Source organism: Protomyctophum parallelum (assembly GCF_964188405.1).
Source record: "Protomyctophum parallelum genome assembly, chromosome: 18".
NCBI lineage: Eukaryota > Metazoa > Chordata > Actinopteri > Myctophiformes > Myctophidae > Protomyctophum > Protomyctophum parallelum.
Window position 1 is genome coordinate 46,534,831 of NC_139716.1, and position 23,788 is coordinate 46,558,618.

At 44.6% G+C, this 23,788-nt stretch overlaps 1 protein-coding gene and 1 pseudogene across 2 annotated transcripts; both read left to right on the plus strand.

The window, feature by feature from the left end:
• Window positions 1-4,327: 4,327 nt before the first annotated feature.
• LOC310876181 (large ribosomal subunit protein eL15-like) lies at window positions 4,328-13,283 on the plus strand (annotated as a pseudogene). The gene is made up of 3 exons (XR_014571099.1): window positions 4,328-4,544; window positions 6,300-6,466; window positions 13,147-13,283. The product of XR_014571099.1 is annotated as a large ribosomal subunit protein eL15-like (transcript).
• Window positions 13,284-17,338: 4,055 nt separating this feature from the next.
• LOC310876182 (acidic mammalian chitinase-like) lies at window positions 17,339-23,561 on the plus strand (the record flags this gene model as incomplete). The annotated part of the gene is made up of 11 exons (XM_083789626.1): window positions 17,339-17,363; window positions 17,618-17,647; window positions 17,740-17,944; window positions 18,045-18,098; window positions 18,454-18,619; window positions 18,714-18,838; window positions 20,190-20,313; window positions 21,116-21,301; window positions 22,029-22,151; window positions 22,612-22,746; window positions 23,466-23,561. 11 exons carry the CDS (start codon window positions 17,339-17,341, stop codon window positions 23,559-23,561), a joined length of 1,269 nt encoding a protein of 422 aa, XP_083645752.1.
• Between the last annotated feature and the right edge of the window lie 227 nt (window positions 23,562-23,788).

Genomic DNA, 23,788 nt, shown 5'->3' on the forward strand with positions numbered 1-23,788 from the left:
CAGGGGTGCAGGATGCCATCCCATTGGGGGGAGGGGTGCCGGACGCCATCCCATTGGCAGGAGGGGTGCAGGATGCCATCCCATTGGCGGCAGGGGTGCAGGATGCCATCCCATTGGGGGGAGGGGTGCCGGACGCCATCCCATTGGCGGGAGGGGTGCAGGATACCATCCCATTGGCGGCAGGGGGTGCAGGATGCCATCCCATTGGCGGGAGGGGTGCAGGATGCCATCCCATTGGCGGGAGGGGTGCAGGATGCCATCCCATTGGGGGGAGGGGTGCCGGACGCCATCCCATTGGCGGGAGGGGTGCCGGACGCCATCCCATTGGTGGGAGGGCTGCAGGACGCCATCCCATTGGCGGGAGGGGTGCAGGATGCCATCCCATTGGCGGCAGGGGTGCAGGATGCCATCCCATTGGGGGGAGGGGTGCCGGACGCCATCCCATTGGCAGGAGGGGTGCAGGATGCCATCCCATTGGCGGCAGGGGTGCAGGATGCCATCCCATTGGGGGGAGGGGTGCCGGACGCCATCCCATTGGCGGGAGGGGTGCAGGATACCATCCCATTGGCGGCAGGGGGTGCAGGATGCCATCCCATTGGCGGGAGGGGTGCAGGATGCCATCCCATTGGCGGGAGGGGTGCAGGATGCCATCCCATTGGGGGGAGGGGTGCCGGACGCCATCCCATTGGCGGGAGGGGTGCAGGATGCCATCCCATTGGCGGCAGGGGTGCAGGATGCCATCCCATTGGGGGGAGGGGTGCCGGACGCCATCCCATTGGCGGGAGGGGTGCCGGATGCCATCCCATTGGGGGGAGGGGTGCCGGACGCCATCCCATTGGCGGGAGGGGTGCAGGATGCCGTCCCATTGGCAGGAGGGGTGCAGGATGCCGTCCCATGGGCGGGAGGGGTGCAGGATGCAGTCCCATATGCGGGAGGGGTGCAGGATGTGGTCCCATTGGAGTTACCACATCGAGACCAGAGCCATAGAGTAGACAGAGTTACCACATTGAGACCAGAGCCATAGAGTAGACAGAGTTACCTCATCGAGACCAGAGCCATAGAGTAGACAGAGTTACCACATCGAGACCAGAGCCATAGAGATAGAGTTACCACATCGAGACCAGAGCCATAGAGTAGACAGAGTTACCACATCGAGACCAGAGCCATAGAGTAGACAGAGTTACCACATCGAGACCAGAGCCATAGAGTAGACAGAGTTATCACATCGAGACCAGAGCCATAGAATAGACAGAGTTACCACATCGAGACCAGAGCCATAGAGTAGACAGAGTTACCACATCGAGACCAGAGCCATAGAGTAGACAGAGTCAAACTGAACAACCAATGTTTCTATTTGAAGATATGATTCCCTGCTTTCACATGACATGAAAAAAACGAGAATCGTCCTCAGGACAGGTTCTAAATGGGATGATGTTGTTTCTCCTCAGAGAGTGGTGCCACTACCAGAGCCCACAGCTCCATGAAGACCCCAGAACCTCCTCCTGGAGCCCACAGCTCCATGAAGACCCCAGAACCTCCTCCTGGAGCCCACACCTCCATGAAGACCCCAGAACCTCCTCCTGGAGCCCACACCTCCATGAAGACCCCAGAACCTCCTCCTGGAGCCCACAGCTCCATGAAGACCCCAGAACCTCCTCCTGGAGCCCACACCTCCATGAAGACCCCAGAACCTCCTCCTGGAGCTCACACCTCCATGAAGACCCCAGAACCTCCTCCTGGAGCCCACAGCTCCATGAAGACCCCAGAACCTCCTCCTGGAGCCCACAGCTCCATGAAGACCCCAGAACCTCCTCCTGGAGCCCACACCTCCATGAAGACCCCAGAACCTCCTCCTGGAGCCCACACCTCCATGAAGAGTCCAAAACCTCCTCCTGGAGCCCACACCTCCATGAAGACCCCAGAACCTCCAGAACCGTGTAAACCTGGAGCTCTCCCAAACCCCCTCCCTCCCCATATTTGAACCAGAGACGGGTGGAAACCTTTTTCTGCGGTAACACTTTTCTGTGTAGCTTTCCGTTTTTTTAAACAGCTTTTGTCCCCCCTCAAGATTTGCCATTGACAATGAACGGAGAAATGACGTCAGAATTCCTCTAAATATGACGTAAATTAAACATTAAACGCCGTTGACGTTGAAGGGAAAATGTACGTCATGTGTAAAAGCAAATCAGCAAACCAATCACAGGCAACAGGCATTTTGATTGGCCAGTATGAGATGATGCAACATGATGTACGATGATAAGAGCGCCCCTCACTTCACACGGGTGTGATTTTTTTTTTTTTTTAACCAGAGACTGTAAGAACAATACGTCACTGAGGGGCGTGGCTTCTCTCAGCACAGCCAATAGGAGCCCTAGAGAGGGGCGGTGCTTCTCTCACTACAGCCAATAGGAGCCCTAGAACTTTATCATCAATTTAAACATTTGTGGGACCATAATTTACAAAACCACATATCCTAACCCTTTACATATTAAAACACATTCATCACCTGGGGGGTATTAAGGACTACAAAATCAGAGGAGGTAGGGTTAAGGACTACTAAATCAGAGCGCCCAGCGATTTACAGAACGGAGCACATTTAGCGACGCACCAGGCGCTATCCCAGATGAAGCTGAAGTAGCTAGATGTAGCCAAAATACACCCGAGGCGATCGACAACAACGGGAGATATGAATCATTGTACTGCGACTAGCAACTCGACCGCGGTGGGCCACATAATCTTTGCTTAGAATTGGACGGAATGATTTAGATCAAGAGTTATTCACGTTTTAAGATTTTCGATCTCGTCGGCTAAAATGGGTGGAACATTTGCGATGATGTCCCAACTGGAAAATAACATTGAATGTTGTGCAACAGACGCTCCCAGCCTGTGGAACGATGCGATCGGTTTTGATATCAATAAATCTTCGTCCTTTTATTAATCTCCGTTCTGAGCACTGGGCGTTACTAATTGATAGAACGGAGAACTCCGTCCTTGCGACCATGAGACCAGTTTCTGAATCGGTCTATACCGATATGGTATTTCTAGGGTTAAGGTTTCATACAGGGTTACATTTCTACGACATTCTGAACACACCGCTGGGCAAAATGCTAGCATTCCACACATCGCTGGGCAAAACGCTAGCATTCCGCATGTGTAGCTTTTTTCGTACTTTTCACACATGTTGTTTTATACGTGAAACATGTCAGTTGTATATTTACATGTGCATATCAGGCATTGTATTGTGCATTGTTTGCATAACTTTTCAGAATGAAAATTGGATAAAGCCAGAAGTCATCATTCTTTATCTATAATACAGATATATTATAGATACAATAATCATTCTTATTTCATTTTGTTTGCATGTTTAAAACGAGGAAATATTCAATATCTATAGGCTGTGAACACGTTTTAAATGCCAAATTCTGGTTTTATTTTTTATTTGTTGTACCTTTTGTTGGGGGTCCCCCAGGTCAAATATGATCATTTTGGGGGCCCCCAGGTCAAATATGATCATTTTGGGGGCCCCCAGGTCAAATATGATCATTTTGGGGGCCCCCAGGTCAAATATGATCATTGTGGGGGTCCCCAGGTTAAAGGTCAAATATGCCTATGATTAAGTGAGAAATGAATACTTTTGCAATAAAATAAATAGAATTCAACATGTTTCCTTGTTGTTGTTTTTTTACCCAGGGAAGTAGCTGAGCACAGGTGCTCATTTTCAGCAACGCCCTGCACATACACACACACACACACACACACACACACACACACACACACACACACACACACACACACACACACACACACACACACACACACACACACACACACACACACACACACACACACACACACACACGTCACACACACACACACACACACACACACACACACACACACACACACACACACACACACACACACACACACACACACACACACACACACACACACACACACACACACAGCAGTTGGGGGTTCAGTGCCTTGCTCAAGGGCACTTCAGCGGTGTTGGGTGAGTGATGACAATCACTTCCCAAACCCAGATTTCTCCTGCCCGTCTGGGGAATCAAACCGGCAACCTTTCGGCAACAAGGGCGCTCCTCTAACCAGTGCTCTAACTAACATAATGTCATGTAATGTAATGAGCACATGCACCCACAGGGCGTCGCTGTTTTACCGTAAACCTCCGCAGACAGACAGAAGCGCACAGTGGAGTAGGAACTGTAGAGACGGAACCGATCTGTTCAAAGTGTTTGTTTCCGCCCGGGCGGCCTCTTATACGCTCCACACCGGATGTTTTCATTCTGAGCATGCTGACCGTCCATAGAGTATACTCTAAGGCTCCGTCTATTATTATTGTGGTAATTTTGCTGCTCATAATAAATTATACAGTAGCAGGAACTATGTTACATATATTGAACCGAGCCGTCTTGTCTGAACGAGCGGGTCCATTTGGTTCCATTGCCAAAGTTAAATTACGTTACATGTCTGAGTGTCTCTAAACGGACCAACCAACTGTTCTGAGACTGGAACAACTTAAGGTCAGTTTACACCTTTTTGATGAATTGAAAAATGTGGACCCTCTTGTAAACAAGTGTAATGCTTTATTACACTAAGGTGAACTTATATAGGTAGGTGATGATGGTGACATGGCGATGTTAAAAACAAATCTGTAGGCTTATTAAACAGCCGTTTTGGAAATCGGTGTGATGAATGAGATTTCAAGTTGATCTATATACACCGGTACTTAAATCAATCAAAAACAATACAAAACTGAGAAATTCATTCACACACACACACACACACACACACACACACACACACACACACACACACACACACACACACACACACACACACACACACACACACACAGAGACCATTCCGTTCAGTTTACACCAAAATACTCCACTTTATCTCTGAATGAGTCACATGTTCAGTCAGTGGCTTTGGCAATGTAAATGTATGTTGTCTCATGCCAATAAAGCCCTTTGAATTGAATTGAATTGACTGAATGAACAGTGATTGAATTATCTATCATCTCTGAGTGTGAAATGAATACAGTATGTTCTGTCAACAATGAGTAGTAGCCTATGAATGATTATACAGACTATATATATATATATGTGTGTGTGTGTATGACTATGCGTTACCTCAGTCTGAGCAAGTAGGGCATTTTATTTATATACAACCTTTCACACATTCAAACAAAGTACAGTACAGCTCATTTAAAGCCCAGATTATATCAGGCTATCTATCAAGCCTAGTTGATACTAGACTAGCAGCAATTTGCAACTCTAGATTTTTTTATAATGGGATGAATCTAGAGTTGCAATACCTTCCATTGACTCCCCATTCATCCAATTTGCGTTTGCGATCTGCTTGTATTAAACGACGTTAAACTCACTAACATTGCAGCTGTAGGGAAAGCTTGAATTATCCTCTTTCAATCTGCTGAGCTTTTGTTTAAAGGACCTATAACATTAAATTAAACTTTTTCAATTCATTTTGTGTTTTTGGGGCTCCCATATGTGTTTTCTATCCCCACAAATAACCAATTTTGAACAATCAGGCTTTCATATCATATTGGTGCTTTAATGGAAATTGCTCTCAGGAACAGCTCAACTGATTTTGTCCTCATTGTGATGTCATCAATGTCACCCTACTTTGTATAATTCCTCCTCTTCTTCAGTCTTCAGTTCCAAATTTGCATTTCCACTTTGTTTACAATGTCCACCATTGTTGATTTTCCAAGCTAGCATGGAATGGAAACAAGCCTGGTTTTATCTAGCATCAGTATTATAATGACTCAAATATGAAATAATCTGCATATCAGCACCCCCACCATCTCAGGACATTACTGTACTGCAGCTAAAACTGCTTTCAAAGTCCAGAAAAAATGACAAGGACTGTTTATATCAGAGTGGTGATTGAGGCTCAAACCATTAGAAATAACTTTGAGGGACATAGACAATATGATATTAAATATTAAAAGCGGTTTTAAAATGCATGTTATTTGCGCTTTAATAAAAATCCACCCGTAGACATGTTGTTATGAGCTACTTTCTGTCAAGACATTATTTGCAGGTGATTATTTTTGTGTTGCAGTTTGGAAACACTCGTTTCTTTGTAATGGGTTGCGCTGCTGCCTCCTGCATTATGTGCAAATTCGAAACAGGTGGTACGCAAGGGTGACTTTGACGTGCGCTTCCAAACTCCTGCACAGAATTTCTTGACGGAAAGTATTTTTGTACAGAGTACACTGTCTTACTGTCCTGCTGTCTCTCCTCCTGCAGATAAACCAAGATGGGAGCGTACAAATACATGCAGGAGTTGTGGTGCAAGAAGCAGTCGGACGTGATGCGTTTCCTGCTGCAGTACCGCCAGCTGTCCAACCTCTACAGAGCTCCCCGACCCACCAGGCCCGACAAGGACCGCAGGCTGGCATACAAGGCTTAGCAGGGTGAGTGTTTACTGGGTCTGTAGGCTGGGATACAAGGCCTAGCAGGGTGAGTGTTTACTGGGTCTGTAGGCTGGGATACAAGGCCTAGCAGGGTGAGTGTTTACTGGGTCTGTAGTCTGGGCTACAATGCCTAGCAGGGTGAGTGTTTACTGGGTCTGTAGGCTGGGATACAAGGCCTAGCAGGGTGAGTGTTTACTGGGTACTTAAGGACTGTAGGCTGGACACTTACAGCTCCTTTGAACCCATTAATGACGGGAACCCCTTTTGGTGTTTTAAGGATTATATTATAATTTAGCTATTGAAAAATAGCAGATCTACAAGCTCATAGTGCGACACCGCGCTATGAGGTTGGGGTCCCTGGAGCGACATATTTTCAGATCGGGGTCTGAAAGACTCACCGCTGAGGTGAGTCTGACCCTAACCTGGGATAGTGTACAGTAGTAGTGTGGACGTACACACAGCCTGCAGTCCACCGCTGAGGTGAGTCTGACCCTAACCTGGGATAGTGTAAAGTAGTAGTGTGGACGTAATAATAATAATAATTGTAATAGCGACGTGAAAATTAAACTTAAAGTCGCTGAGAGGCGATGGGATGGGCCATGTTGTCAGACGCGCTCCGCCGTAAACAAAAGGAATTCGCTGGATCCAAATGATGCATTTTAAGGGTTTTATTAAAGCAAGGTAGATAACTCATAATGGTGCTCAAACGTAAAGCAAAATGTCCACAGCTACAAAGTAAATAAAAATAAATGAAATAAAGCGGTCAACAAAAAGTATGGCGTCCCACACACCCCCTCTCTCTCTGTGTCCACAGCAGGTGAACAGGTGATGTTAAAGGTAACCTTGGGTCCGCCCCTATGCCCGTCAATCATCCACATCAACACCAGTGACAGCCTACTCATTTCATTGACCGAATGTATAGTCAACATAACCAAACCATTTCATGGCTCTTACACGCCAGCCCCTAATTATTAGGTTATTACATAATAATTACATTCAAATACATAATAGGAGGCATGAAATCCCAAACTTAAATATATATATATATAAGTCCTTCTTCAGCCTTCTTCAGCCGAATGCAAAAACGATTCATTGTTCATGAGGCCAGATGTTCCCGCGCAAATAGTCATTTTTCGGGTAAACACTCAAGTGTGTGTGTGTGTGTGTGTGTGCGCGTGTGTGTGAGAGATTGTAATCCATGGAATGATAATTGTAAACTTATTCAACCTGAATCCAACAGGCAATGGAATTGTCCAGACATTAGTCCTCCTCGGCCTCTCGGATCAAGCAGATTTTGGACATTGGCAGATCCAGGCAGCTGTCCACTCTCCATTTCCATCAGTGGGCAAAGTAGGTAGATGTGACTATCCTCCTTCACCCCTTTGCCTTTGTGAGGCCTGGAGACATCCTCTGCCATCCTCTTTAGTAGGGTGAACTCCATAATTTCCAGTTCCACATTCTCAAGCGCTTCCACTGATAGGCAACTTGAAACCGTTTCTTTCTTGAAGGTCTCCATACAATTTTCCATCGAACATCTCGTTTGGTCCACGTCCAACTCAAACTGTTTGAGGTCAGTTTTTACTTCTTGTCTCCTCTCACAAAGAGACAGGAGCCAGGTCATAAGACTTAAGATCCAAGCTGCCGACTTTATCACACAGGTCCAAGATTCCCAGTATGGGATCCTGTGAGTCACTGCATCGACCTTCTCCTTGGTCTGTACAGCATGGACAACGGATTTCTTGACCTCAGGGTCATCGGAAACTAGTTGATGAATATCTTCAGGATCAACGTTAAACTTGAAATTCTTGTTCCTAGTGGTTTTGATCACTGAAGTGTCATCCGTCCAAGTGACAGAAGCTGGATTCATGTGCAGCCCTTTCCTCCACAACACATCCGTGTGACTTGGCTTGGTGGCAGCAATGACCTCCATTTGTGGGGTGGTAATGTCCCTTCTCCTTGATGGTAAGCTGATCAGATGCTGGCCATTGACCAGCTCCATAAATGAATGATCTTCCCTTGAGAAGGAAGGTTGTTCATCATTGCTGCATTCGGGGAAATCTGTCTTAAACTCTGGCTGACACAGTTCATCCAAGTCCTTGACCGACACCCTGTTCACTGATAACTCTTGCTGCTGATAATCGTTTGCGTTCTCGCTGCCTCCTTTCAGCGGTCCAGTCACAGTCCAGCCCAGCATCGTCCTGATGGCATAAGGACCATTATTTAGACTGCTAATAACTTGCAATGGTTCTAAAGCTGCGGGAACATTTGTTCCTATCAATAGCTCAATGTCAGCATCGATCTCAGGCAGCTGAACATGTTGTAAATGAGGCCACCTCAAGAGATCCTTCTGTTTTGGGATATTCCCCTTGTGGACAGGCATGCACATCTGTGTGTAAGCCTTAGGAAGGTTACAGAAGTGCTCCTCGTTCAAACCAGCCACTTCCAGTCCGGACACACTGTAGCTAGAAACAACTTTCTCTTCGCCCATTGTCCTTAACAGAATATTTGTCTTCCTCCCTGTGAGGTCAAGTTTGTGCATCAGAGCTTCGGTGCAGAACACTGCAGAGCTTCCTGGGTCCAAGAAAGCATAGGTGGCAACAGTCTTGCTCCCCTTCTTGGACCTAATATGTACTGGAACAATAGGCAGTTTACAGTCGTCACCAGCCCCAGTAACGCCACTCGATACCACTGTGCCGTCCACTGATATTCCTGACTTCCGATCAGATTGGTCAGACCCTTTGTCCCATTCTTTCCGAGTGATATGAAGTACAGTAGGATGATTACGACCACAAGTTTGACAGGTCATCTTCCTTCTACAAAATTGGTTTACATGTCCAACACCCAGGCATCCGAAACAGACACCATTTTCTCTCAAGAAGCCCATCTTCTCTTGGTGAAGTCTTTTTCCCAACTGAGGGCACAAATCTAATACATGATCTTCTCCACAGCAAAGACATGTCTTCATTATTTGTTCCATCTCTGCAACTTCAAGCCGAGTCATGGGTGTTACCGGGGTCGCAGTAGTGGCATAGCTGATTCCTCTCATTCCAGAATGAGGTTGTGAAGTGCATTTGCTCACACCTCTAGTTGTTGCTGGTGATGGAGCATCCTGTATGTTTCCAAATACTGGATCCGACAGTATTCTCACTTGTTTCCCAATAAAATCAGTAATGTCCATAAATGTAGCTCTACGTCTGTGTCTTTCCTGCAGATCACATGCCGCACTTCTCCACATGTCCCGGTATTTGTATGGTAACTTTCTAATGATGGTCAGCATATTTGCAGGCATGTCCAGCTCATGTAAATATTGCACCTCTGCCATGGCGTTACAGCAGCCTTTAAGAAAAAGGCTGTACTCTTGAAGAGCTTTCACATCTTCGGTTTTAATAGGTGGCCATAAAAGAGCTTTGTCCATATATGCAGATGCAATTTTCTGCTCGTCTCCAAACTCCTCCTTCAATAGAGCCTTAGCTTTAGCATACCCCCTCACGGGGTCCAGGTGCTGGCAGCTCCGAACAAGTTCCCGGGGAAGACCCTTTGTCTGCTGCTCCAGGTAATATAGACGGTCACTGTTATTTTGAGTATTGTTTTCCACTCCATTCTCAAAAGCCTTCATAAAAGCGTGATATTTTAATGGATCCCCATCAAATATTGTTACCTCTCTCTTTGGCAAGGATGAGAGGCATTGCTGCTGTATCAACAGTGTGGTTATTTCATTTTGTTTCCTCATAATACCAAGCATCTCATTTTGACAGACATTTGCATTTCCAGAATGTACATTTGGATTTCCATAATTAGCATTTGCATTGTCATGAGGAGTTGCATTTGGGACATTCAAGACATATTGCATGGATACATTTTCATGATGGTTTTGTTGAACTGGGCGTGGCATAGCTTCCTGGTGCATAACTGACAGAACCTGTGATTGTGAATGAATAGATTGAGTGTTACTTTTGTCTTTAGGCCTTGTCCCTGTGTCCACATGATTGTGTAACATTTTTGTGAATGGATTTGCATTAGCATTGAGGGTTTGCATTTCTCTTTGTGTTTTTTCCACATATGAATTCATTCCATCCACATGTTTTATGTTTGAGGACCTCCCACTTATGACAGTTTTAGATTGTAGCACATTTAATTTTGCCATTTGTGCTGCAATGTCTTCGTCCATTTGCAGTTGCTCCTTTCTCTTGCGCAACCTTTCCTCCTCAGCTTCAAGTTCATGTTTATCTTTTAAAAGTTGGTGTTTGACCTGCAATGCTGCCAAGTCAGCTTGAACAATCAGACATTCGGAAGAAACTCTAGAAGTGGTAGATTTCCCTCCTATATCAGAGTTTTGCATTATAGATTTCCTTCCCACATTGGACACACTGTCATTTGGATGTACATCATCTTGTATGTCGTGTGTCATTATTGATGCAGCTTGCGTTATTGAATGAGGTTCATCCATTAGGCCTACTGGGGGAGTGGCCACATTTTCGTTAATCATGTCAGTTTCAACTCCCAAAAGTGACCTCGTTATTTGCGCAATAGTGTCAACAGGTTCTGTTCCCTTTGGTTCATTCAACCACTTTTCCACATCACATTTAAATGAATCGCTGTATTTTGCAATGCTGTAAAACCATTCATCTTGTCTTTCCTTTTCCTCGTCAGACAATAAAGGCAATAATGTATTGTGAGACATTATGGCATTTGCGTAATGTTCATCCAAAGTGACCAACAAAGATTTCACTGTCAAAGCATTTGCCCTTTTCTCCATGAAGGTTTTTATTTGTGGTATTAGTGCTTTCGTTTTATTGACAGAAAGGTGGCGCTCCCTTTCAAGCTTGTCAATTTTGTTCAGCGCGGCCTTGGCCGTGAGCACAATTTCTCGTTTTCCACGTTCCATTTCTGACTGAGAACTGGTAACTTCGCCAGTATTTTCCTCTTAATTTCCAAGTTATTCGTGCAATTTAATCCACATTGCACACATTGAAAGGAAACTTATCCACAGAACATCATCCATCAGTATTCGGCAATATTCACACTCCAACAGCACAGCAGTTTGACAGACAAGCGGATTTAAATAGACTGCGGATTCCTTTGACATGCAGCTACGAGAGGATTCATCAAACTTTATTCATGCGTCAACTTTACTCAACCCGTGTCGTGATCAGGTAGGTTACTCGTCCCCAATGGACTTGTGCAGACTGCGTTCCTTCCTTGATACAGTTTACAAGCGTAGGCTACTACCTGACTTTCGTTGACTTTGACCGTGACACACGGACACGGAATGTTTGTTGTCAGCACTCAGCAGCCATGCAGAACCGTGATCCTCCGTCCTTGTCTCCGACCGTCTTTCTTCCATTCTTGTTCATTTGATTCGAACTTCTGCTGTTTGATGCCGCCGTTGACAATGCCGTTTTTTGTTGACAATGTAATAGCGACGTGAAAATTAAACTTAAAGTCGCTGAGAGGCGATGGGATGGGCCATGTTGTCAGACGCGCTCCGCCGTAAACAAAAGGAATTCGCTGGATCCAAATGATGCATTTTAAGGGTTTTATTAAAGCAAGGTAGATAACTCATAATGGTGCTCAAACGTAAAGCAAAATGTCCACAGCTACAAAGTAAATAAAAATAAATGAAATAAAGCGGTCAACAAAAAGTATGGCGTCCCACACACCCCCTCTCTCTCTGTGTCCACAGCAGGTGAACAGGTGATGTTAAAGGTAACCTTGGGTCCGCCCCTATGCCCGTCAATCATCCACATCAACACCAGTGACAGCCTACTCATTTCATTGACCGAATGTATAGTCAACATAACCAAACCATTTCATGGCTCTTACAATAATAATAGCTCAAATTTATATAGCGCTTTTCTAGATACCCAAAGCGCTTTACATAGGAACACTAGGAACAGACTTTATTAAGAAAAAGCAAAAAAAAAAAGCAAAACATAACAGATACGACAACAGTACAGGGTACAGTACATTGGCCCCCTTCAGTCTGCATACCAGGTGGACATTGGGTTTGATGATGTCATCTATTCTACATGCTAAACAATGCATTCACACACTTTGACACCCAGGGCAATACAGTTAGAATCATGCTTTTTTAAACTTCTCCAGTGTCTTCAAAACTATCCGGTCACAACTGCTTGCAGAAGCTTGTGTTGAAGGGGGGGGGGGGGGGGGGGGGGCATGGTTTGGTGGCATGGATCTAAGAATCTCTGGGGCAGACTGCAGTATGTGAGACTGCAGGGTTGTCTGTTTGGAGGTGCTGGTGTACATCACAGGCACTCCCCAGGGCTCAGTGCTGTCACCTTTCCTGCTCACCCTATAGACATCTGACATCCACTTCAACTACAAGACATGCAGTGGTCAGCTGCATCCCTCCATCTCAGGGCACAGCACTGTGTGTATGTTTCAGTGTGCTGGGTGCCATTTACGTTAGTTGAAGCGTTTATTTTTTTTACAAATGTGCTACATTTCATGATCTAGATTAACGTATGAGTAAACTAAGGCACCAGTACTTGTTTTAGATGTTAGGTATATGTATTTATGACATTTGAGAAATATTCTGTGTTGCCGAAATCAATATAACACATTTTACAAGCAAAAATAGCAGCACTGTGTTCTATTCCAACAGGCTACGTCATTAGCGTATGTTTACGTCATTAGCATATATGTTTTTGTTTCAACAGGCTACGTCATCTATCGTATCCGTGTGTGCCGTGATGGTCGTGAACGCCCCGTACCGAAGGGAGCCACCTACGGCAAGCCCGTTCACCACGGAGTCAACCAGATCAAGTTCGCCCTGCAGCCTGCAGTCCACCACTGAGGTGAGTCTGACCCTAACCTGGGATAGTGTACAGTAGTAGTGTGGACGTACACACAGCCTGCAGTCCACCGCTGAGGTGAGTCTGACCCTAACCTGGGATAGTGTACAGTAGTAGTGTGGACGTACACACAGCCTGCAGTCCACCGCTGAGGTGAGTCGGATCAAAGTTAAATCTGTACATCGAAATGGGAAAGAGACTTTGGACACTGCCACTGCATACTCTTCTCATACTCTGTTTTGCTCAAGAACCGCCCTGTACCGCCCGTTGAGAAACATTACTTCTAGAAGTTCAACCTTTTTTAGGTGTTAAAGGTGTGCCCCAGGGGTCAACTTTAGGACCCCTTCTTTTTTCTATTTTTGTGAACAATCTGCCATCAATTTTTAGACACAGTTTTCCCAGCTTTTTGCCGATAATACGGTCATCTACACATCTAACTCCTTCAACTGTGTTGAAGGAATAAAAGTTAAATAGCGTTTGAGGTAAATAGGATAATTTAAATAGATACATTTAAAAACCAGTTGAAGCCAGTGCTTGTGTCTTCAGATACTGTAAAGGTGTCCATTGAAGTCTGCCGTACATTATGCAATGGTGTGTGAGAAAAGGACAGCCAAGGACAAAGCAACAGTCTATTGTATGCAGTGTTAAGTGGAACGAGATCAGATTTCGAGGCATTTTGATAAACCACATCACAAATAGTCGAATAGTGGAAGTACTAATAAAGCCAGTTTCTTGCGTACACTGAGTGAAAAGCAGTTTCTGGATCTATATAAAGCATTTATTCCAAAGTTAACCTTTTTTTAACACATGGTTAATGTGAGATTTGAATGCGAGTTCTGGGTCCAACCATACGGTGATATATTTAATGTTGTCAGCTTTTTGCAAAGCCGTGCCATCATTACTGGTTATAGTAAAGGAATCTGTTATGGATTTGAGTTTAGGACTAGTACCAAAAATCATAATAAACCACTTTGACGTATTAAGCAGTAATTTATTATGTAAGAGCCAATTTTATCATATTTTCTTCATTTAATCCTAGACCTTTTTTTCATTAACTCTGCAGTCAAATGAGGCGTGGTTTCCGAATTGTGTGTTGTTTGCTTATCTTTGCTTATCATCCAGATAAAAAGAACATGAAACAACTTGTTTCATGTTTTTTTATCTGGATGATAAGCAAAGATTGACTACATTTGTGTTATTATGCATCAGTAGCCTTTCCATGTCTACTTTAATCTAATTTATAAACTATTTTTTTGAAGAATTTTTATCCCAAGATTTTGCTAATATTTTTTTCACCCAGTGTCAATTATCTAATGTAATCCTGGGTGCTACACTTCCTCTGCCAACCTGGGGGAGGGGGGGGGGGGGGGCAGCGGACTGACCTCATGCTTCCTTCTATGCATGAGGAGTCCAAGCTGCTTCTTTTCACCTGACAGTGGGGAGTTTCCCCGGCCATTTATAGTTAGGCCTATACTCCATTGTAAGACGGTGTTGCATCCTGAAAAGCCCAAAACTTGTCACAATGCAACGTGGCATGTAGATTTGACATGTTATGTTATCATGTTATCATGATACTGACATGATACCGACCATGATACTGACCATGACAATTACCATGACACTGACCATGACAATTACCATGACACTGACCATGATACTGACCATGATACTGACATGATACCGACCATGACACTGACCATGATACTGACCATGATACTGACATGATACCGACCATGACACTGACCATGATACTGACCATGACAATTACCATGATACTGACATTACTGACCATAATATACTGTCATGATATGTCAGTAGTTTATCGATCAATAAATAAATCAATCAATCAATGTTTGGGAAACACTCACCCATACCTACCTTCGGCCATGCATTTTTGCACAGTATAAAACATATTTAGATTTTTCTTGGTCATATTCTCCAAATCATAATAATAATAACTAAATAAATATTCACTAAACACCACTGAGCCACTAAGGTCACATTCTCACCCAATACTTCGGTAGACTCAATGCGTATGGGCGGAGAATTTGGGATTCTTGCATATTTAATTTGCTGCGGTTTGCCTTCACACTGTCATCCGCAGCAATTGGAAACGCAGCAGGGGGGACCTTTATCAATGTGTTCCATTCATAAACTAGCCTACACAGTGAAATCTATGGTGATAAAATTATACTCATAACGTGCATGTGTCGTGCCGTCTGGGACTGGACCCCCCCCTCTCTCTCTGTTCTTTTGGCCATGGAGGCACAGCGCTGAGCGCACTGATATAACAGACAGCAGCGCAAAATGTTTACACATTTATTGAGATGAAAGTTCCTACTCCCCACTAGTCCCCACACAGTGACAGCACTCCATGTTTACGGCACGCACAGACAGACAGAATATTCTGTAGGCTATAATACTATTACACTGCACTGCAGTGTTTATGTGTTTTCTTAAGCAATTGATTAATGTACTCGTCCTCATTTCAATCAGGGCTTCAGTCTCCTCATTCGACCACGTCTATCCACGGTAACGGGACATCTTTGCGCTGCGTGAAATATGCCTTCTCCGTCTCCAACTGTGTTCAGCTCCTCATCCGCCACATTGTTTGCTTCATTTCCTTTATTTACTGCATTCACACCTGCACCGAATCGTAATCAAGTGCGATTGGAAGCGAAGCGAAACCCCCGTTTTTGCTCGGAGTATAATGCGGTTCTTTGATACGCATTAGGTTTCGAATGAGCCTTCACACCTGCCAAACGAAGTGCACTTTCTGAAAATGCACAGCAGGATTCGTTTTAATCGCAGCAAAACTCTCTGGTATGAATGTGACCTAAGAAGACGAATTGGTCGAATTGCATTATGAACATCATTTTTGGCTAGACTTTTCAAGTGAATGTACACTTTAAGTCATTAAAACACCTTGATTATTCAACATTATGCATTATTCAACGACAGAAAATAACAAACAGCATGGTAAAATTGTGTGTGTGATTACAGCAACACTGAAACACATTGAACGGTGGTTGAATTTATCCAACGTAGTTTCAGGAGTGGAGACCAGCCTCTGCATAACACTGAAACTGTTGTTTGTTTGTTCTGCTCCACGACAGACCAAGCATGGGTTTTGAGTACAGCTGCACTTGTAGATTGGCTATTTTCGCTATTCTTCAAATTTGCCATCCTCCTCCACCCCAACCTCCACCGTGCGTGGGTGCGTGCGTCCGTGTGTGTGTGTGTGTGTGTGTTGCTTATCTTTTCTTATCATCCAGATAAAAAGAACATGAAACAAAAGATTGACCACATTTGTGTTAATCTGCATCAGTAGCCTTTCCATGTCTACTTTAGTCTAATTTATAGTTATTCTCCACTGTAAGACAGGACAGAAACTTTACTGTTCCTTTGGTTAGTATTGAATTTGGTAAACATTCCTTTTCTTTTAAAGCCCCTACAGACTGGAATAATTTACCAGCTAACATTAGATCCATCCCAGCATTCACAGTTTTTAAAAGTGTTACTTTAAAGTTGTATGTTCTTGCTATCGGTAAATATGCCATATGTTTATTTCTTTATTTCATTATTTTGGTCTGCAATGTTTAGTGTTTTGTCTCGTCCATGTATGTTGTATGTCATTTGTTTAGTTTTATTGTTTACATGTACAGTAATGTTGTAACATGTATCTGTGTTGGGAGCCCCTCGAAAACGAGACATCTCAAGGCGTCTTTTTTTCCTAATAAAGAAACTTGAATCATCATCATCTTTCACAGCCTTGTAAAAGTGCGTGCGGTGGAATGTGTACAAACCTGTATAACCTTCATTTGACTTCTAAATGTCTGCAAATCATATCATTGTTGAATAACACTTGAATGTTATCGGCACAATTAACAACGCCAGTGGAAAACTGAAAAGGGCAATTAACTCCTGACCAAACAAATGATTTATCAGAATAACGAAGATTATCAAACATGATCAAACAGATCAAACCGTTTTACAGATATGGAGAGGAATATAAGGTATATAAGAGGCTTCTGGCCTTCAGTTGTACAGACGCACCATGGGCAAGCTTCTCATCTGCGTTGGTAAGTGGAGTTAATTGCTATCGAGGAAAACACTTTTCTGTGCCGAGCAGCAGAGGAAATGAACTGTGTCTTTAGATTTACCATGAAACGGATCTACTTTTCTGTTCCAAACTGTTGTTTAACAGTATGATCCATATAGTAACAGGATTTATGTATCATAATAGATTAATAACCGGAGGATAAATCTTAGTGCTTGTCCTTACTGACCCAACCACCACTCCTTTTCCTCTCTCTCTCTCTCTCTCTCTCTGCAGGACTGGCTCTCCTGCTGCACGTGCAGCTAGGTAAGACTTTGTCCACTTGGTGTGTTGCTCTCAAACGGCAAAAGACAAAAACATCAACAACAAGCCCTTATTTTTACACTCGTCCCTTGCAGGATCCTCCTACATCCTCTCATGTTACTTCACCAACTGGGGACAGTACCGTCACGGTGCTGGGAAGTTCATGCCCACCGACATCGACCCGTGTCTCTGTAACCACATCGTCTATGCCTTCGCTGGAATACACAACAACGTGATCACGACCACTGAGTGGAACGATGAGTCTCTCTATGGACAGCTCCAAAATCTCAAGAGAGTCCCGTGAGCGCGCACACACACACACACACACACACACACACGTTCTGAAAGTGTAAACATTATATTTTATCATAAAATGTGCATGTCATTTTAGCAGCGCTAGCAGCAATCTGAAGACCCTGCTGTCTGTTGGTGGATGGAACGTAGGAACTTCTCAGTGAGTATTAAAACTCCTTCAGCGCCACATGGTTGTCACCAGTTTAGGCTCTGAGTGCCAATTCTCCCATTATAAAAAAGAGAGGGCGTTTAAAAAAAAAATGTAAAAAAAGAAAAATTAATATATATATATATATATTTTTTTTTAATTACGTCTTGTCGTCTTTGGCACTCATTGCAAAGACGTCGGGCTTACGGGATTACGTCCCTGGCACTTAAACAGTTCTCACATACTTACATACTGTAAAGGCACTCTTTCTTTTACTCTTTTGGATGAATCTCTCTCTCTCTCTCTCTCTCTCTCTCTCTCTCTCTCTCTCTCTCTCTCTCTCTCCCCCCCCCCCCCCCCCCCCCAGGTTCACATCCATGGTCTCCAGTCATCCTAACCGTTGGATCTTCATCCAAACCACGATCCAGTTCCTGCGTAAGTACGGCTTTGATGGTCTGGACATCGACTGGGAGTACCCAGGCTCTCGTGGCTCCCCACCTGAGGACAAGGCTCGCTTCACCCTCCTGTGTCAGGTCAGCCTTCTATCATGTTACAAGACATAACCACCTTAATGGCACCTTGAAATGTTGGAAATCTTTCTCTTCACCACCTCCCGTCTCTCTGCAGGAGATGTTGTCTGCCTTCGAATGGGAAGGTCGACCGAGCGGCCAACCTCGTCTGATGCTCACCGCTGCCGTAGCTGCCGACAAGGGAGTGATCGACGCTGGATACGAAGTTTCCCAGCTCGGAGCGTCAGTATAGATAACTGTCACATTTGCCTAGTGCGGGTAGTGTGCAAAACCGGGAAAATGTATATAAACTAGAAAATTCGCAATTTCAAAATATTGCAGAGTGTGGTTGCCGCAGTGGCTTACATATGCCCTTCCCACTAATATTGCCAGCCAATTACAATGTCGCGTCACCCCTGTGATCATGCGTAAGTAATTCGGAGGGGACTTAACCCCCAAAATTAATGTTTTTGCGACAAACGGTTACATTTATTTTTTCCGGTCAATTTGACATATGGCTCAAGTGCGTACAGTCAAAATTGTGGAAGGAGTAGTGCGTCAAACAAAAGACTAATCCAATGGAATAATAAAGTGTTGCAATTACTAGAGTCTGGTTGCAACCACACTAATAACCTCCAGGCAGTCCGTGATGCAGAGATGTTCGTCTTTATTCACTCAAACAAAGGTATTTACATTTCATACTGGACAGATGGCCCTCGCTCCTTCCACCTCCACAGTCCTGCTTTGGGAGGCCTCCCTACCTATAAAGGCTAAGCCCCTCCCACTGGAACATACCACCCTGAATTGATTCCACAATTTACACCAGTATTTCATAATGTCCAGGGACAACACATATTCATCACATTATTATAATACATCACTTATTCAATCACTTAACCATATCTAAACAATGAGAAAAACAGGTTACTGCCATACTGTAAAACCCTCATACTGTTGGTATGTTCCCCACACCCCACAGCTGATTGTTGCTCGATGGAGACAACAAGCAATTAGCAATCAACCCATAATCATACACATCCCAAAATAATATAAATCTCTGCAACATACACAATACATAATAATTCAAACTTTAACCCATTTGTGTCCCGACCCTCCTGTTACATTAGAAATAACATAATCAGAACTTAATACAGGTCGGACTCGTCCAATAAATCCTCAGTGGCAGGGTGAACTGCCACAATAACACACAAACATACAAACAAGTATTTGGCTGCATGGGCATTATAGGCTATATAATAGTAATATATAGTATTGTGTCTGTTGAGCTCCTACAATTTTCATGCTTCCGTCATACAGTCTGGTGCAACGAAAGCTCTGAATATGATGCGACGCCTCCTTCCCCGCTGATACGATTCGTCTTTACAGTCGCTCAGAATCAGAAATGACAATTTAATAAATATAGCATCCTTTAAGCAGTTTCCCCAGACAGTGTGCGGGACCTTAAAAAAAGAAAGGAAAAAAAGAAAATGATATCATAGATTTCGGAACAATTGGACCTTCCTGGTTGTCCTATGCACTTTCACTAATATTTTCTTCAAATCCCCCTGACTCCTGTACATCCTTTCATCACCAGTACCCTGGACTACATCCATGTGATGACCTACGACTTCCACGGCCCCTGGGCGCACGTTACTGGAGAGAACAGTCCTGTGTGGCAGGGCCCAGCTGACAAGGGTGCCATGATGTACTTCAACGTGGTGAGTGTGGAGGTTCCTCCACATTCAAAACACAGTGAACCCCATTGGTTCATAGTACAGACCCGTACCGCGACAGACCGCTTGGAAGACACGTTTTCGGCGAAATTAAATCCGATGGTGGCTGGCGGGCATCTTCAGAGCAGAATCCCGAGAAACATACCGAATTTCATAATTAACCTCGTCGCCATGAAACCGCGGCACCGCGGGTTATCATAATTACCCTTTGATAGCCGAACCTTTATATCAAAATGGACCGGCAGAAGCCAAGCACATACCTCTTTAACCTCTATACCTCGCCCAGGTTGCTATAGGCAACCTTCAGTGTCCCTCCAGGCACAAGGCGAAATGCGTGTGCACTAGTGTTGCGCGGGTCAGTGTTTTTCATGACACGCAGGTCCCGCATGAATTAATAATTTCACTCACCCGTGCGTCGCAGACATAGACAGTACAGTAGAGTTATGCCAACAACAGGACTGGAGACACAGACGCTGAAAGAAAACGCCACCAAAGAACCTGAGAAAAACTATTTGAAAACGTTTGTTGTTAACGTTGTCCAACTCCTCACTTAGCCTATACAATCCACACACATGCAAACTCACACACACACACATGCACGCGCGCACGCACACACACACGCACACACTCGCGGGTGCGCTGAAGGAAGGGATAGGTGCTGCTGGACTGCTGGTGGTTATAAAAGATTGTCGGTCTGGAGTGTCGGTCAGATAATGTCAGAATACAAGGATGGAAGATGGTAGTAGACAACTGTATGCTGTATATTGTTTCCTTGTCCATATTATAGAACTACGCTATGAACTACTGGAAGAACCAGGGCGCCCCAGCTGAGAAGCTGCTGGTTGGTTTCGCCACCTACGGTAACACCTTCAAACTGGCTTCCTCTTCCAACACCGGTATCGGTGCTCCAAGCACTGGACCTGGACCTGCCGGTCAATTCACCGCCACGCCGGGAACCTGGGCCTACTATGAGGTATTTAACTCACCCTGGAACCTGGGCCTAATATGAGGTATTTAACTCACCCTGTGAACCTGGGCCTAATATGAGGTATTTAACTCACCCTGTGAACCTGGGCCTACTATGAGGTATTTAACTCACCCTGGAACCTGGGCCTAATATGAGGTATTTAACTCACCCTGGAACCTGGGCCTAATATGAGGTATTTAACTCACCCTGGAACCTGGGCCTAATATGAGGTATTTAACTCACCGTCGCCAATTAAGCCTTTTGACGCCTATTTTAATATCGATTGATTACGGTGATCAACTGCGTCTAGTATGCCCTCATAACACTCCGGTAGTGGACCAGCGGTCAGCTGGAAACCCCCCCCCCCCCCCACCCCTTTTTGAACGCTAATATCTTGGATTCTTCTTTTTGTGTCAAAACAAGCTAGATTTGCCTCATTTTTTAAAACGATATGATCCTCGCTTACGAAAAGTATGTTTTCTTACTGTACATTTATATTTTATGTTTGCGGTCGCCGTTAAATATCAGATGTTTTCTTATAGGTGGAAATGTAGGCAAAAGGTGACGTGCATTCACCAAAACAAACTGCACATAAATAGACGTGTACAGCCATGTCAGAGGCAGAGATTGTACACTTCTCCAGTGCAACAAGGTTTTGCGTTCTATATAGAAACTAATACATACAGTATAGATTTCACATTTGTTTCTAATGGCTTGTCTCTGCTTCATTCAGATCTGCCACTTCCTGAACCAGCAAGGAGTCACAGACGTCTGGGATGTGGCCCAGCAGGTGCCTTACGCCTACAACAGCCAGACCTGGGTTGGATTCGACAACGTTGTCAGCTATCAGGGCAAGGTGCATAGCAGCATTTCACATAATCGCTCAGATTTGTAGACACTACTAGTTACTTGCGCGAGCAGAGCGGCGCAAGTATTGTATTCGGCTGCGTATGTCCGGGATCAGGGAATGTGTATTGTCTTTGGTGTTGTGTGTTGGTGGCGTCGCTCGGCCAATCAGGGATTGGGTGATGACGTAACTATGTATGTTTATCTAAAAACATGTGTGACATGTGTGGATGACGTAACAGATTTAAGTTATTTATGAGGGAGGAAGTTACAAGCGTCAGATATAAGTTGCGTGCTCTGCTCGCGCACAAGTAGGCCATTCATGGCCAACTTGTGTGCGAAGCGCAAGGTGGCAGCTCGATAAGATAATTTCTAGTTCCTGCTTTTGTCATTTATTTTAACGCACTGGTACAGGTTGGCTGGTACACTGTTACAGGTACAGGTTAACTGGTTACTGTTAACTGGTACAGGTTGGCTGGCTGAAGAGGAGTGGTTTTGGGGGAGCCATGGTCTGGACTCTTGACCAGGACGACTTCAGTGGCACTTTTTGTGGCCAGGGAAAATACCCTCTGATCAACGCCCTCAAGAAGGGCCTGGGAGCCAGAGTGTGCATGTCTCCGCACACAGGTCAACCTGTCAACAGGTCAACCGGGTGTGTACACACGCACACACACACACAAACGCACGCAGGCACACAATACAAACTTCAGATTGATCATGGGGAAAGGTAGCAGAGAGGGGCAGTTTAGTGACAAGAACACACACCCTCAAAACTGTTCAGAGATTGCTACCATACCGTGAGAGTCAGGATTGCTAAATTGGAGTAAAAGACATTCCTGGACCCAGGAAACGGTGCAGCAGAGGGCAAGCAACATCAAAGCTTGGCTATAGAACCAGGCCGTATACATCTTTGCCTGTTTCTGATGTGCTCAGTACTTGACCTCTGGCTATGCTCCTACACGAGTCTGATTTATTGGGTTAATTCAGTGGTGACAATACTACGTAGGCCTATTTCTAGTACAGAGTTCCATCTCTTGAGACATAGCCTCGGTACCAGGCTTTCAATTTTTGCACCAACAAAAATGAAAAAGGAACGCATTGGCCGCTCTGGTCTAAAAGTGGGAGTCAACCCTTCCGGGTGGGCGTCGCTCCAAATGATGTGACGTTGCGCTGCACTAGGGGCGAGAGGAGGGGCCGGGGGTGACGGATCCAATCAGGGTGCGCGTTTTTCTGAGCCGCGACCCTCCCATCTAGGCCAGAAATGTCTAGCGTTAGCTCAGGCTACTTGAGACATAATCCTCTTCTTCCTCCATGTGTCATGCAGGCGGCTGCTGAATTGATCTGGCTGAAATATTCCAAGACCACGCAGGCCCATGTGGGTGGTGGGAAGGACCTGCTCCGTAACGGTTCTGTCTACTGATCACTGATGGAAATAAAACGGTACAATTCAAAACACCTGTCCAAGTTATTATTGGGATCCTATTGTTTTTACTTCCGTTACTTATTGCAGTTCTTAATAATAATAATAATAATAATAAACTGCATAGTATGCATGTAAGAAAACAAGAAATGAAGATCACTTAATAACATCAACAACAAAATAAATAAATACTGAATGTCTGTCCATCTTCCTCGTCATCATCGATG